The 15,692-nt window shown below is 40.8% G+C and overlaps 1 protein-coding gene across 14 annotated transcripts in view; it reads right to left on the minus strand.

The window, feature by feature from the left end:
- BICD1 (BICD cargo adaptor 1) overlaps nucleotides 1–15,692 on the minus strand; it is a 276,282-nt gene that overhangs the window by 130,108 nt on the left and 130,482 nt on the right. The window contains exon 3 of one of the 14 annotated variants that reach the window (XM_054664375.2): nucleotides 3,757–3,825. The exons of the other annotated variants lie outside the window; for them this stretch is intronic. Within the exon in view, the coding sequence (XP_054520350.1) occupies nucleotides 3,772–3,825 (54 nt within the window). The 3' untranslated portion in view covers nucleotides 3,757–3,771. Of the gene's footprint in view, nucleotides 1–3,756; nucleotides 3,826–15,692 lie in introns of those variants that run through there. 14 annotated transcript variants of the gene reach the window in all.

The following is a 15,692-nucleotide window of genomic DNA, read 5'->3' on the forward strand; positions in this document are numbered from 1 at the left end:
CTTTGGGAGGCCAAGGCGGGCCGACTGCTTGAGCCCAGGAGTTCAAGACCAGCCTGGGCAACATGGCAAAACCCAGTCTCTACAAAAAATGCAAAAATTACCTGGGTGCGGTGGTGTGCACCTGTAGTCCCAGCTACTCAGGAGGCTGAAGTGGGAGAATCCTCTGCCTTCCATATGAACCCAGGAGGCAGAGGTTGCAATGAGCCTTGATCATGCCACTGCACTCCAGCCGGGATGACAGAGTAAGACCCTGTCTCAAAAACAAAAACAAAAAACGAAAGAAAACAAAAGTAATCAAACAACAACAAAACGATAGTAAAATGCTAAAACCAACTGTGTAGCATCCTATAGGAGACATATCATGACTACAAGATTAATGATAGCTATAAGGCATTCACAAGCTCTCACAGGACTGACACTATGTGCCACTTAGCAGCATGAGGCCACCTGGCCTGGGGATTTCCAAGCTGGCCCAGGGATTTCCAGGACATAAGGCCACCTCATCACGGATGCAAATCTCGTAAACCTTTAACAAAGCTTACCCTTATAAGACTAGCTTAACCTCCTCTTATGAAAGAAACGCCTGGTAATTGACTGAACTAAATGCAGGTAGAAGAAACGGGAAGAATCTCCCAAACTCTGAGAATAGTCTCCAGATGGAGACCCTCCTGGACAGGCAGTCAGTCATCTGACCTCTGATTGAATCTGGCCCATGCCACCCACCTGCTCCCACTATCCGACTTGTAAGACCACTGCTAAAATAAATAGCTTGAACATCAGATGGTGTTGAAGTCACATCTTTGATGTGAATCGGACTGAAGGGAAGTTGCTTCTAGGGAAACTGGTTCGCTAGGACCATCGAAAACCTCCAAACATGGCAAATTTATAACTAAAGTGAAACGAAGTAAAAAGAGAAGTTATATATATAATATATACAAGATATATAATATATATAAAATATATAGTATATATTATATAATATATATATAGTATATATTATATAATATATATAAAGTATATATTATATATAATTTATATAATATATAATATATAATATTTATTATAAATATATATTATATAAATATATAATATATAATATTTATTATAAATATATAATATAAATATATAATATATAATATTTATTATAAATATATATTTATAAATATATAATATATAATATTTATTATAAATATATATTTATAAATATATAATATATATTTATAAATATATAATATATGATATTTATTATAAACATATATCATATAATATTTATTATAAATATATAATATTATAAATATATTATATATATAGTGGTAAAGTTTTAAAAGTTTTGTAAAAAAAACAAACTCCCGAGCGCCCCAAAACCGTGTGGAAATATGAACTCTTACTCATCACTGGAGGGAAAGATAATAGATGTCTTTTGAGAAGGCAATTTAAAAAGAAGTATCAAAAGTGTAAATGTACATCCGCTTTACCTGGAAACTACACCAAGAACAACTTATCCCATGGATCTGTTTGTCAAAATGCATAAATATGAAAGTATAAAGATATTATTTATGATGCAATTTATGAAAATAAAAACTTGAAAATAAACCAAGACTCCATTAACACAGGGAGCTGGACACATAACATCTGGTGCATCCATACAGTAGAACAGTATGTAGCTGTATATAAAAGAATGGAGAGTTCTAGAAAATATACAATTAGGTGATAAAAATCAAGGAGCATTAAACATTTCTGAAACAATATATGAGTGTTAATAGTGGGGTCTAGAACGTGAGAAGGGCAAGGAAAAGGATTCTTCCCTAGAGCCTCCAGGAAGAAACCAGTCCTGCTGATGCCTTAATTTTTCACCCAGTGAGACGCATTTCAGACTGCTGAGCTACACAACTATGAGATGGATTCGTGTTGCTTTAAGCCACAAAGTTTGTGGTAATTTGTTACAGCAAACTAATTTAAGTATTTACTTCTATAGCATGGGACTGGAGGTTGAGGTAGTGAGGAGGAAGATTTTATTTTTATGTCATTCCTATTTCACTTAAATATTTTAACATATGCATATATAACTTAAAAATATATATAAGAACAACAAGAAGATATTTTTAATTGGCATTTTAAAGAAGTACAATTCCCTTTGTAATGGCAAACTTTAAGGATAATTTTCTATTATAGTCAGAAAATAATGAGGTAAACATTAGAAAAATAAAATTCCAAAAGGAGAAAATTTTATATAGGTTCTAACTCACTCAAAAGAACTAGGACCTAAGCTTATGATTTCATCCTTATACTTCTTCTTCTTTTTTTTGATACAGGGTCTCACTGTGTCACCCTGGCTAGAGTGAAGTGAGTGGTATGATCACAGCTCACCGCAGCCTCGACCTCCTTGGGCTCAGGCGATCCTCCCACCTTAGCCTCCCAAGTAGCTGGGACTATAGGCACATGCCACCACATCTGGCTAATTTTTGTATTTTTTTTTTGTAGAGACAGGATTTATCCATGTTGTCTAGGCTGGTCTTGAACTCGTAGGCTCAAATGATCCGCCCACCTCAGCCTCCCAAAGTGCTAGGATTACAGGCATGAGCCACTGCGCCTGGCTTCATCCTTACACTTCCATATGGTGGCCTCAATTTACTGAGAATATGTCTGTATGTAATAAAGATTAAAATAACACAATTTTGAAAAGTAGGTGGATACCTAATGAGAGGCAAAAATAAAACAAAACAAGATAAAACCTGTCTCATTTTTCATCCCTGAGCATTCAATGTCTGCCACCACTGTCCCATCACTACCTCTTTCAATTAATTGGATGATAAATGTGCATTACGAATTGCATGATATTTTCTAGATAGCCATCCTATTATAGCACAGTGCACTAATAATAAAAATATACAACGTTTAATGAGCAGTATGTATCCCAGGCACCATTCTAATTATTTTCTATTAATCGCATTTTATCCTCACAATAACCCCACTGAGGTAGGTATTATCGTCATCTCCATTTCTTTGAGGCACAAAGGAGTTACCTGCCCAAGGTCCACACAGCTAATACATGAGGAGACCCAGATTGGAATGGAAACAGTGTAACTGCAGAATGGCCCATCTCAACCACTTAATCTTGTACTGAATACAGTTGAGAAAGTTTAACTCAACGTCTAAACAGAATTTCTTTGTGATGAACGTGGTGTAGGACAAGCTTTAGTTTTGGCAGTCCTTTCAGCATTGCAGATCTAGGGTGCTGGAATTAACATAATAATATGCTTCTTGTCTTTTCATTCCAACAGTTCAGCCTCTCCACCATACAGCTTTCCCAACATCCTTTCTTTTGTCTCCTATTTGAGCTCAAAATGATCTGGTATGCCAACCCCAGAAGCATTTATGATCAAATCCCTTTTATTTCCTTTTCAAGCCTCTGTTCTAGGACCTGTGCTTCAGCATTCCTGGGAACCAAAGTCATGCTGCAATAAAATCACTTGCAAATTGTTGGCATTATCAAATCATATTGGAAGACACTTGCACAAAAGAATGAACAAAATATAATAATGGAACAACTTTGGCATACTGCTGCTAATTAACGAAATACGTTTTAAAATACTAAAAAAAAAAAAAAGAGAGAGAGAAAAGAAAACTCCATCTGAAGGAGTCCTGAAGCCCTTAGTGATCTCCAGGAAGACACTCCCGAACCCAGAGCATTTTAACTTAGGCTCCATGTGAATGGTTTCAGGACACCTGGGAAACACAAGAATCCTCCCCTTACAGCCATAATGATCTGTATCACCTTCCTCCATGAAAATCAGATCTGGAGTTCTCTTCTCTCTTGTTTACATTCTAGGTGAGGGGAAAAAGAGACAAGGAAAGACATATTCACAGACAAACTAATAAATTACTTTGAAGTACATTTATCCATTATTAATGACAGTATAGTGGTATAATTAAGCTATTTCAAATAACTCATATATAAGAACACGTTCTGTTGTAAAGAGATCCCTGTACACCTTGGGCTTCTTGTGATTTAAGGCCCAGCCTCACTTTTCCATCCCATATCTGCTCCCTAGGGCACCACAGAGTTTGTTTCTTCAAATCTTTTTTTTCTTGCCAGCTATTGCTATACTCTACCCTACCCACCGGAAGTTCCTTTCCCTAAAGACTGGTGCTGTATAATACACAGTGTAAGAAGTTAGCCAGCTTGCTTTAGGCAGACAGTAAGGGAAGGGTCCCTGGAGAACCTCCAACCCGCCCCACAAATGCTTACACCAGATATTTTGTGCAGATGTGGGAACTTGCACAGGGGGCTTGCCTAAACATGCCCGCAGTGGAAAATTCCATTCCTTAACACATGTGCAGTAAGGGAAGTAAATCAATATGGAGTGGCTCACCCTAAGGGCCCACATGCGCACTGGAAGGATGGGGTGGAGCCGCCAGGAATTTGTGCCTTAAGCACAGTATTCAACTGTGAAGGGGGCAGCCAGCAACCTGCTTTTCCAGACCCCCCTCTTTGCTGAGAGCTTTCCTTTTGCTTAATAAATTCTACTCTACTCACCCTCTGGTGTCCATGTGCCTAATTCCTCCTGGTTGTGAGACAAGAACCTGAACCTAGCTGAGCTAAAGAGCCAAAATCCTGCATCTTGGGCTCCCCAGCTTCCCAGTTCTCCCCACCCTCTTCTAACTTAGAGTTCTTAAAATCAGCACAAGAGTCTGTTTTACATTTTAATGTTTCATCTATATGCATAATAAGGAAGCAGATCTCACTGCTCAAGGACTTCATTTTTGCAATTATCCCTCCCACCTCTCTCCTTCATCAATTTCTCCTTCTTTAAGGATCATCAGTTTAAAATATACATCTCAACATAAACTACCACTGTAGCAGAAACCAACAACAAAACAAAATGAAAATAATGGTACCCCATCCCTCTGCTGCCTTTCACAGCAAAATCCTGATATGAACTGTTGATTCTTGCCATCTCTGTTTCTCCACATTTGCTCTTCAGCCTACTCTCATCAGACCTTGGTTCCTATCACCTCAGGGAAACTCTCCTGCCAAGTCATCAGCAACCTCCATCTTGCCAAATCCAGTAATTAATTCTTAGCTTCATTTTACTCACACAGTTCTGCATTTCTTCCTTTTGGAAAGACATTTTTCTCTAGGATTCTAGGTGACTGCTCTAGGAGACAGAGGTCTTCTTGGGTTTTTGTTTTTTTTGTTTGTTTGTTTGTTTGATGGAGTCTCGCTCTGTCACTCAGGCTGGAGTGCAATGGTGCGATCTCGGCTCACTGCAACCTCCACCTCCCAGGTTCAAGCAATTCTCCTGCCTCAGCCTCCTGAATAGTTGGGATTACAGGTGCGCACCACCACGTGGCTAATTTTTGTATTTTTAGTAGAGACGGGGTTTCACCATGTTGGTCAGGCTGGTCTTGAACTCCTGACCTCAGGTGATCCGCCTGCCTTGGCCTCCCAAAGTGCTGGGATTACAGGCGTGAGCCACCACACTCAGCCTTCTTTTTTTTTTTTTTTTTTTTTGAGACAGTCTTGCTCTGTTGCCCAGGCTGGTGTGCAGTGGTGCAATCTCGGCTCACTGCAACCTCTGCCTCACAGTTCAACCAATTTTCCTGCCTCAGCCTCCTGAGTAGCTGGGACTACTGGCTAGAGTGAAGTGAGTGTGCACCACCACACCCAGCTAATTTTTGTATTTTTAGCAGAGACAGGGTTTCTCCATATTGTCCAGGCTGGTCTTGAACTCCTGACCTCGAGTGATCTGCCCACCTCGGCCTCCCAAAGTGCTGGGATTACAGGTGTGAGCCACCATGCCCGGCCCAACAGAGGTCTTTAATGGTTTCTCCTTTTCTCTACCTGCTTCTGTACACCAGAGTGTCTGAGGCTGGATCTTCAGATGTATTCTCGTCATTCCTTAGGTTATCTCCTACAAGCCCATGGCTTAAAATGTCATCTATTCACTGATGACTCCCAGATTTCTTTCTCTAGCCCAGCCTCTACCCTGAGCCCAGACTTGTGTATCCAATTACCTACTTGTCTTCACCACTTGAAGGTCTAATAGGCATTTTTTTTTTTTTTTTGATACAGGGTCTCGCTCTGTCATCCAGAGCGAAACCCAGAGCGAGTCTGTTACCATGACTCAAGTGATCCTCCCACCTCAGCCTCCCTAGTAGCTGGGACTACAGGCACACACCACCATACCGGGCTAATTTTTGTATTTTTTGTAGAAACAAGGTTTTGCTGTGTTGCCCAGGCTGGTCTCAAACTCCTGAACTCAAGGGATCCACCCACCTCAGTCTCCCAAAGTTCTAGATTACAGATGTGAGCCACGGTGCCTGGCCATAACAGGCATCTTGAACTAAACATGATCAAAACAGAACTCTTGATGTCATACTCCCCACCCCCAAACCAACGCAGCTTCTCAATGAGGTCCCATTTTACAACATGACAGCACAGTACTATGTTTATGTCCATCTCACACACTTGACTGTAAGTTTCATGAGAGCAAGGGTTTTGTCTTGTTTTTTGCTGTATCTCTTGTGCCTACAGCAGTCTCTGGCAAAAAGACAGTGTTCAATGAATATTTGATGAATGCAGAATAGTGGGGCAAGGAAAGTAAAAACAATAAACACTGAAAATCTGCAAATAATCAAATAACTGTAAAGATGATTTTTTTTGAGACAAGGTCTCACTCTGTACTGCAGGATAGAGTTCATCGACACCATCACAGCTCACTGCAGCCTCAACCCCCCAGGCTCAAGCATTCCTCCTGCCTTAGCCTCCAAAGTAGTTGAGACTATAGGCACACGGCACCATGCCTAGCTAATTTTTAAAATTTTTGTAGAGATGGAGTCCTACTATGTTGTCCAGGCTGGTCTTTAATCACTGGCCTCAAGGGATCCTCCCACCTTGGCCACCCAAAGTGCTGGGATTACAAGTGTGAGCCACCATGCCTGGCCTCTTTTGTTTTTCTTTTTTTAATCAACTTTTTTTTTTTTTTTCCTGATGGGTTCTCACTATGTTCCCCAGGCTGTTCTCAAACTCCCAGTCACAAGTGATCCTCCCGCCTCAGCCTCCCAAGCAGCTGGGACTTCAGGCACACACCACTGGACCTGGCTATAATTCATATTTCTTGATAAGAAAAGTTGATGGATGCTTTTTCTTTCCAGATGTTAAAACTTGTTTTAACCCAATACGCAAATCTTTAAATATGCCTTTGGGTTTTTTTGCTCCAAGTTGTGATTTCATCCTTTTTCCTTTTTTTTTTTTTTTTTTTTTTTTGAGACAGAGTATCATTCTATCACCCAGGCTGTAGTGCAGTGACACGATCTCGGCTCACTGCAACCTCTGCCTCCTGGGTTCAAGCGATTCTCCCATCTCAGCCTCCCAAGTAGCTGGGACTACAGGTGTGCGCCACCACACCTGGCTAATTTTTGTATTTTTAGTAGAGAAGGGGTTTCACTATGTTGGCCAGACTGGTCTCGAACTCCTGACCTCAGACAATCCGCCCACCTCAGCCTCCCAAAGTGTGGGATTACAGGCATGAGCCACCGTGCCCAGCTTATCCTTTTTCTTAAACTATGGTTAATTGGACACTTATCCTAGTAACTACTCTAAGAGCTTTGCATTACCTCATTTAATTCTCAAAGTAACACTATAGTGCAATATTATGCTCATCTAACAGATGAAGAAACTCAGGCAGAGAGAGGCACGTAACTTGTCAGGGCCATGATTCAAATCCAAGTCTCTCTGACTTCAGACCCCATGCCTTAATTGCTAAGCTATATGGCCTCCTTTGTTCCTGCTGATGATTTGGATTACATTCAATACACTGTTTGCTTTAGGAAAATCACTTGATCTTAGTCCTGGGCAAACAGCTTGTGTTCCAAATAACAGCAGATATCCTGACCAGGCCTCAAATAGTAACTTGAATTGAGCTTAAACTAAGCTCTTTGAGAATGGCGTGAACCTGGGAGGGGGAGCTTGCAGTGAGCTGAGATCGCGCCACTGCACTCCAGCCTGGGGGACAGAGCGAGACTCCGTCTCAAAAAAAAAAAAAACAAAAAACAAAACGAAGCTCTTTGATTCCCAGCAAACAAGTAAAAAATAAAGCACATAGAGTTATATAATTCTAGTTATCTGATTTTTAAAATACTACTAGATATTCAAAAGAAATACATTTATTTGTTTACTATTATTTTTATCCCTATTATACAGATGAAAAAACTGAGGCTTGGAAAGATTATAAGATTCAGACAAGAGTCCATTGAAAATAAGTGGTGGGGCCTGATTCTGAGCCCAGGTCTTTGTCTTCAGAGTCCATATTTTAAAACATCATATTATATGGTTCAGAAGAGCTTGCATTTTAAAAAATAGCCTATGTCGGCCGGGCATGGTGGCTCACGCCTGTAATCCCAGCACTTTGGGAGGCCAAGGCAGGCAGATCACGAGATTAAGAAATTGAGATCATACTGGCCAACATGGTGAAACCCCATTTCTACTAAAAATACAAAAATTAGCTGGGCATGGTGGCACGTGCCTGTAGTCCCAGCTACTCAGGAGGCTGAGGCAGGAGAATCGCTTGAACCCAGGAGGTGGAGGTTGCAGTGAGCCGAGATCATGCCACTGCACTCCAGCCTGGCGACAGAGTGAGATTCCATCTCAAAAAAAAAAAAAAAAAATCCTATATCAAGAGAAAACTAAGACTTAAAAAAAAATGGAGAGATTTATGGATTACATGTAATTTGGGCTATGCCCCTTGTGTACCTGTCAGCTGGGTTTTTGATAGGAATAGAATAAGAAGTAGGCAATTGGAGGTAACTCCAGTTAATGACAGCCTGCCTCAAGTGCTGTGTGTTGCAGACTGAAGAGAGATTATATGTATTGGGTACCAGGCAAGCAGGTGGCAAGGCTGACATTCCATAAAAAATGATGAAAACCTTGCTATGATGATTTGATTGGATATAGGGGTCAGCTTATTTTCATAAGGGGAAAGGCAAAGAGAGACACAGGGTCAAATGGTCCTCAAGAAAAGCTCTGTCATACTGAGCACCTATTAGCAGCAAAAAACTAGACTGGAACGTTTTAGGCCTAGGTATTATTGGCTATCTTGTATACAAAAGAAACTTAGTATTGATTTTTTTCCAAGTCTCATTGTAAAAATAATTGTTTTCCACATTTCATTTCAGAAAATATCTATGAAAGACAATGATTTTAATTTTGAAATAGCAGATAAAGAATGAGTCTTCTTACCTATAAACAACTGAACTAATGATTTCTTAAATGCCACTGGTAAGTTTGAATAAGAAATAATTAATATGGATAAGAATGTAATATTTTTATTACAGGAGGGGTACCACACTGTAAATGGCACTGGGACATTTAGCCATTTAGGGGAAGATTTTTAATTTAAACTCTCTTGCTGTTCCACACATCAAACTAAATCTCATGTAGATGAACACATTGAAAGTATAAAAGCCACAAAAACAGGTAGAAATGAGTATTATATTTTTATAGTTTTGAGAAGAGTGAAGGGAAGGGGAAGGAGAGGGAAAGATATTCCCTGCTTAAAGGGCACTCTAAGGAATCTCCTAAGAAACAATCAGTAGATTTAAAAACAGGAACACTAAACCTTCAGGGTGTCAAGAGTAAAATAAATCAAAAGGAAAATAACAAACCAGTGGAAAAGATTTCTACTCATAGAAAACGATTAAGAAAATCAATAATTTTTTGGCACACACAAGTAGTAAAAACATTAAAACCTAACAAATGTGTAAAATTGATGAAATATAAATTTAAAAAGTCTTCTACCATTTGATCAATTATTTTTAATTATGTTTCTGGATCAATAAATTTTAATTATATTTCTGGAATGCTATCCCTAAGAAATAACCCTGGCCAGATGCAGTTGCTCATGCCTGTAATCCTAGCACTTTGGGAGGCCAAAGCAGGCAGACCGCTTGAGCTCAGGAGTTTGGGACAAGCCTGGGCAACATGGCAAAACCCTGTCTCTACCAAAAATACAACAACAAAAAAATTAGCCAGGCATGGTGGGGCGTGCCTGTAATCCTAGCTACTCGGGAGGCTGAGATGGGAGGATCTCTTGAGCCTGGGAGGTGGAGGTTGCAGTGAGCCAAGATCGTACCACTGCACTCCGGCCTGGGCAAAGAGTGAGACCCTGTCTCAAAAAAAAAAAAAAAAAAAATCCTAAATACATTTTAAAAATATATGCAAACAGCAATGAATTAATAATACAATAGCTAACACTCACCCAGCCCTAACTCTGCACCAGGTACTATTTCAAGTATGTCACATGTAAGGACTCATTTAATCCTCACAACAGACCCTTGAGTTAGGAATTGTCATTATTCCCACTTAATAGCTAACAAGATTGAGGCCCAGAGAGGATAATTTACTTGCCTAAGGTTATTCAGCTAACATGTGCATAACCAGTGTTAAACCCTGGCAAATAAGAAAATGAATGCATTTGCAAAATCTGTGTATACTTAAAGGGCACTCTAAGGAATCTCATAAGAAACAATCAGTAGATTTAAAAACAGGAACACTAAACCTTTAGGGTGTCAAAGTAAAATAAAATCAAAAGGAAAATAAACCAGTGGAAAGGATTTCCACTTATAGAAAAGGATTAAGCTCTAAAAACAAAATCCAAAGCTTCTAACTTCAATTATTTGCAAAGTTTTAGGTAATAAACTTGTAAGAAATTATATTAAATTGTACTTAATACAATTTTTCTTTTGTGAATCTTTTTTTTTTTTTCTTTTAAGACAGAGTCTCGCTCTGTCGGCCAGGCTAAAGTGCAGTGGCACGATCTCAGCTCACTGCAACGTCCGCCTCCTGGGGTCAGGCAATTCTCCTGCCTTGGCCTCCCTAGTAGCTGGGACTACAGGTGCCTGCCACCATGCCCAGCTAATTTTTTTTGTATTTTAGTAGAGACGGGTTTCACAATGTTGACCAGGCTGGTCTCGAACTCCTGACCTCAAGCGATCCACCTGCCTTGGCCTCCCAAAGTGCTGGGATTACAGACATGAGCCACTGCATATGGCCTTTTTTTTTTTTTTTTTTTTTTTTTTTGAGACAGGGTCTCACTCTGTAGCCTAGGCTGGAGTGCAGTGGTGGAATCATGGCTCATTGCAGCCTTGACCTCCCTGGGCTCAGGTGATCATCCCACTTCAGCCTCCCGAGTAGCTGAGACTAAAGGTGCACACCATCATGCCCAGCTAATTTTTGTTTTGTTTGTTTGTTTGTTTGTTTGTTTTGGAGAGACAGGGTCTTACCATGTTGCCCAGGCTGGTCTTGAACTCCTGAGCTCAAGTGATCCACCTGCCTCATCCTTCCAAAGTGCTAGGATTACAGGTGTGTCTTACCATGTCCTGTCTTGTGCATCTTCTTTATCCAACATGAAATGCTATGCTGTTAGCCTTCAATAAAATTTCCTGGAAATCTAGTTTAAAAAAAAATTCAGGTGCCCAGGTCCTATCTGGCCAAGAATAAGGGAAAATAGACTGTTTTTAGTCTGTGATTTGATGGGATACACTGGGGAAAGTCTGTCTCCAAAAGCAGTTAGAGCAGAGCACTAACTCTAGTTATACTTCATAAAAATTCTTGTTGAATTCAACCTTCATAGCTCTGACCTCTACTCAATTTCAGACAGGAGTACAACTCACAGATTGCTAATGAAGAACAGATCAATTTCAAGGCCATCTAGGACATGCATAACCATACACAGAGAAGAACCTGGCTTTAAGTTTTTAATTAATAATACTTCCCTTAGGCTGGAGAGCCAAGTAGTATCTGCCTCCATGTTTCCCAGAGGGCACTAATCAGACTGTGTACTTGGAGGATATCCAGCAGGTGTTTTCTGCTCTGATTCAGGCCACTATCCTGAAAGGTGCAGTCCATGGGGAGAGAACTGCATTCTAGTATTAGAATAAATTGTAACTTCATTTTATTCCCCTGAACAGTCTAATAAAGGTAGGCATGGCCTTATACATGCAGCTATTCCCAGCAGTGTTTGGCAAAGCGTTTGCACAGAGTAGGTGCTTAATGGAATGGTAATTTCTGAAGGAAACATTTTGCAGCCAATTAAAATACAGCACAGAGTTTCCATTTCTCTTTGCCACTGTCTGGAAAATTGTAGATACATATGACTCTCTGCACGTACACATCGAAAGCATTTGCCAACTCAATGGTGTTTCTCTCAATCTGAAGCTTAATGGTGGATTTGCCCATCACAATAAGAGGGTAATAATACTGTCTGACCTTGGAGTGACTCACTGCCCTCCTCTGCTGACTGGCCCCAGGCAGGAAGGGTAATGCAAAATAAATGAAGGGGTGAGTACATCGCAATGAGGTGAACATCATCAACTCTACTCTTCTGAATCCTGTTAATTTTAAATATATCTTCTCTCTTCGTTCTAATAGCAAGTGCCCCAAATAGAATGAGATATAATAAAGAATTGATTTGTAGCCAAAGTTACATATTTATTATCTTTTACTCTTCTTTCTTATTTTCTTTCTTCCTTACTGGTGTAGAACATGCATTTTTAATGGGTGGGGAGTGGTATCACCTCTGTGGCTGAGTATTGGTCCCCAAAGATATCCAGTTCCTAATCCTGGGAACCTGTGACTCTTACCTTATATGGTAACACAAGCTTTGCAGATACGATTAAATTAAGGATTTTGAGATGCAGAGATTATCCGGAATTAGCAAGGTAGACCCTAAGTGTAATCACACTGTCCTCATGAGAGGCAGGCAGAGGGAGACTTGACAGAAGAAAAAGGCAACGTGACATTGAAACAAGATGCTACACGGCTGCTGGCTTTGAAAGATGGAGGAAGCAGACATGAGTCAGTGAACACACAGAATGCAAGTCTGGAAGCCAGAAAAAGATGGAAGCTGGAAGGGGAAATGTACGCTTCCCCAGAGCCTTCCTGGGGGTATGGCCCTACACCTTGACATTACCCCAGTGAACTGCATTTCCGGCCTCTAGAACTATAAGGGAATAAGTTCGTGCTGTTTTCAGCCACAAAATTCATAGTACTTTGGTATAGCAGCCATAGAAAATTAATATGGCCCCCAAAGGGGTGAAAATTGGTCCTTGGGGAATCAAAAAATGCTTAGGTTATTACAGTGGTTTGTAGTCTTTCCAAGATTAAACTCTAACTGACAAAATCTTACTCTTCAGTACAGGCATATCTTGGAGATATTACAGGTTTGGTTTCAGACCACTGCAATAAAGCAAATATCTCAATAAAGTGAGTCACATGAATTTTTTATTTTCTAGTGCATATAAAAGTTATGTTTACACTATACTGTAGTCTCTTAAGTGTTCAATACCATATCTAAAAAATACATACCTTAATTAAAAAATGCTTGAGTGGGCCAGGCATGGTGGCTCATGCCTGTAATCCCAGCACTTTGGGAGGATGAGGCGGGCAGATCACTTGAGGTTGGGAGTTTGAGACCAGCCTGACCAACATGGTGAAACCCCATCTCTACTAAAAATACAAAATTAGCCAGGTGTGGTGGTGCATGCCTGTAATCCCAGCTGCTTGGGAGGCTGAGGCAGGAGAATCACTTGAACCCAGGAGGTAGAGGTTGCAGTGAGCTGAGATCATGCCAGCTCTTGTTGCACTCCAGCCTGGGCAACAAGAGGAAAACTCCAACTCAAAAAACAAAACCAAAAACACTTGAGTGTTAAAAAACGCTAACGATCGTGAGCCGAGATCGCACCATTGCAGTGCAATGGTGCGATCTCGGCTCACTGCAACCTCTGCCTCCTGGGTTCAAGTGATTCTCCTGCCTCAGCCTCTCGAGTAGCTGGGATTACAAGCATGCGCCACCATGCCCGGCTCATTTTGTATTTTCAGTAGAGACAGGGTTTCTCCATGTTGATCAGGCTGGTCTCAAACTCCTCAGATGATCCGCCTGCCTCAGCCTCCCAAAGTGCTGGGATTACAGGCGTAAGCCACAGCACCCGGCCAACAATTTCCTTTCTTTTCTTTTTTTTTTTTTGAGACAGAGTCTGACTCTGTCATCCAGGCTACAGTGCAGTGGTGCAATCTTGACTCACTGCAACCTCCGCCTGCCAGGTTCACGCCATTCTCCTGCCTCAGCCTCCCAAGTAGCTGGGACTACAGGCACCTGCCACCACGCCCAGCTAATTTTTTTGTATTTTTAGTAGAGACGGGGTTTCGCCATGTTAGCCAGCAAGGTCTTGATCTCCTGACCTCATGATCCACCTGCCTCGGCCTCCCAAAGTGTTGGGATTACAGGCGTGAGCCACTGCGCCCAGCCTTTTTTTTTTTTTTTTTTTTTTTTTTGAGACAGAGTTTTGCTCTTGTTGCCCAAGCTGGAGTGCAATGGCGCGATCTCGGCTCACTGCAACCTCCACCTCCCGGGTTCAATCGATTCTCCTGCCTCAGCCTCCCAAGTAGCTGGGATTACAGGCGTGCCACCACGCCCAGCTAATTTTTTGTATTTTTAGTAGAAATGGGGTTTCAGCATGTTAGCCAGGCTGGTCTCAAACTCCTGACCTTAGGTGATCTGCCCACCTTGGCCTCCCAAAGTGCTGGGATTACAGGCGTGAGCCACCACACCCGGCTGACAATTTCTTAAAATAAGAAAATTAATTTTGCTGCACCAATTGTTCCTTTTGTGAAGAAAGATTTCTCTGAAGCATGCAATGCTGTTTGATCGCATTTTACTCACGGTACAACTTCTTTCAAAATTGCAGTCGATCCTCTCAAATCCTGCCCCTGCTTTATCAGCTAAGTTTATGGGATATTCTAAATCCTATGGTGTCATTTCGACAACGTTCACAGTGTCTTCTCCAGGAATAGATTCCCTCCCAAGAAATCATTTCCTTTGCTCATCCATAAGAAGCAACTCCTCATCCATTCAAGTTTTATCATGAGATTACAGCAATTCAGTCACATCTTTAAGCTTCATTCTTAATGCTAGTTCTCTTGCTATTTCCACCATATTTATGAGTACTTCCTCTACTGAAGTCTTAAAAAAAAAATCCTTTTTAGGAGATGGGGGTCTCACTGTGTTGCCCAGGCTGGTCTTGAACTCTATGCTTGTGATCCACCCGCTTCAGCCTTCCAAAGGGCTGGAATTATAAGCCACCATGCCCAGCCTGCTCTACTGAAGTCTTAAAGCCCTCAAAGTCACCATGAGGTTTGGAATCAACTTCTTCGAAACTCCTGTTCATGTTGATAATTTGACCTCCTCCCAACAGTATCTAGAATGGTGAATCCTTTCCAGAAGGTTTTCAATAGACTTTGCCCAGATCCATCAGAGGAATCACTATCTACAGCAGCTATATCTTTATAAAATGTATTTCTTATATAATAAGACTTGAAAGTCAAAATGACTCCTGGATCCATTGGCTGCCCAGTGGATGTTGTGTTAGCAGGTATGAAAACAACAGTCATCTCCTTATACCATCAGAGCTCTTGGGTGACCAGGTACACTGTCAATGAGCAGTAATATTTTGAAAGGAACCTTTTTTTCTGAGTGGTAGTTCTCAACAGCAGGCTTTAAACGTTTGATAAACCACTCTATAAACAGACGTGCTGTCATTCAGACTTTGTTGTTTCATTAATAGAGTACAAGTAGAGTACATTTAGTATCATTCTTAAGAGCCCTAGGATTTTTAGAATGTTCAATGAGCATTGC

Source organism: Pan troglodytes, chromosome 10, assembly GCF_028858775.2.
Source record: "Pan troglodytes isolate AG18354 chromosome 10, NHGRI_mPanTro3-v2.0_pri, whole genome shotgun sequence".
In the NCBI taxonomy this organism is placed as follows: domain Eukaryota; kingdom Metazoa; phylum Chordata; class Mammalia; order Primates; family Hominidae; genus Pan; species Pan troglodytes.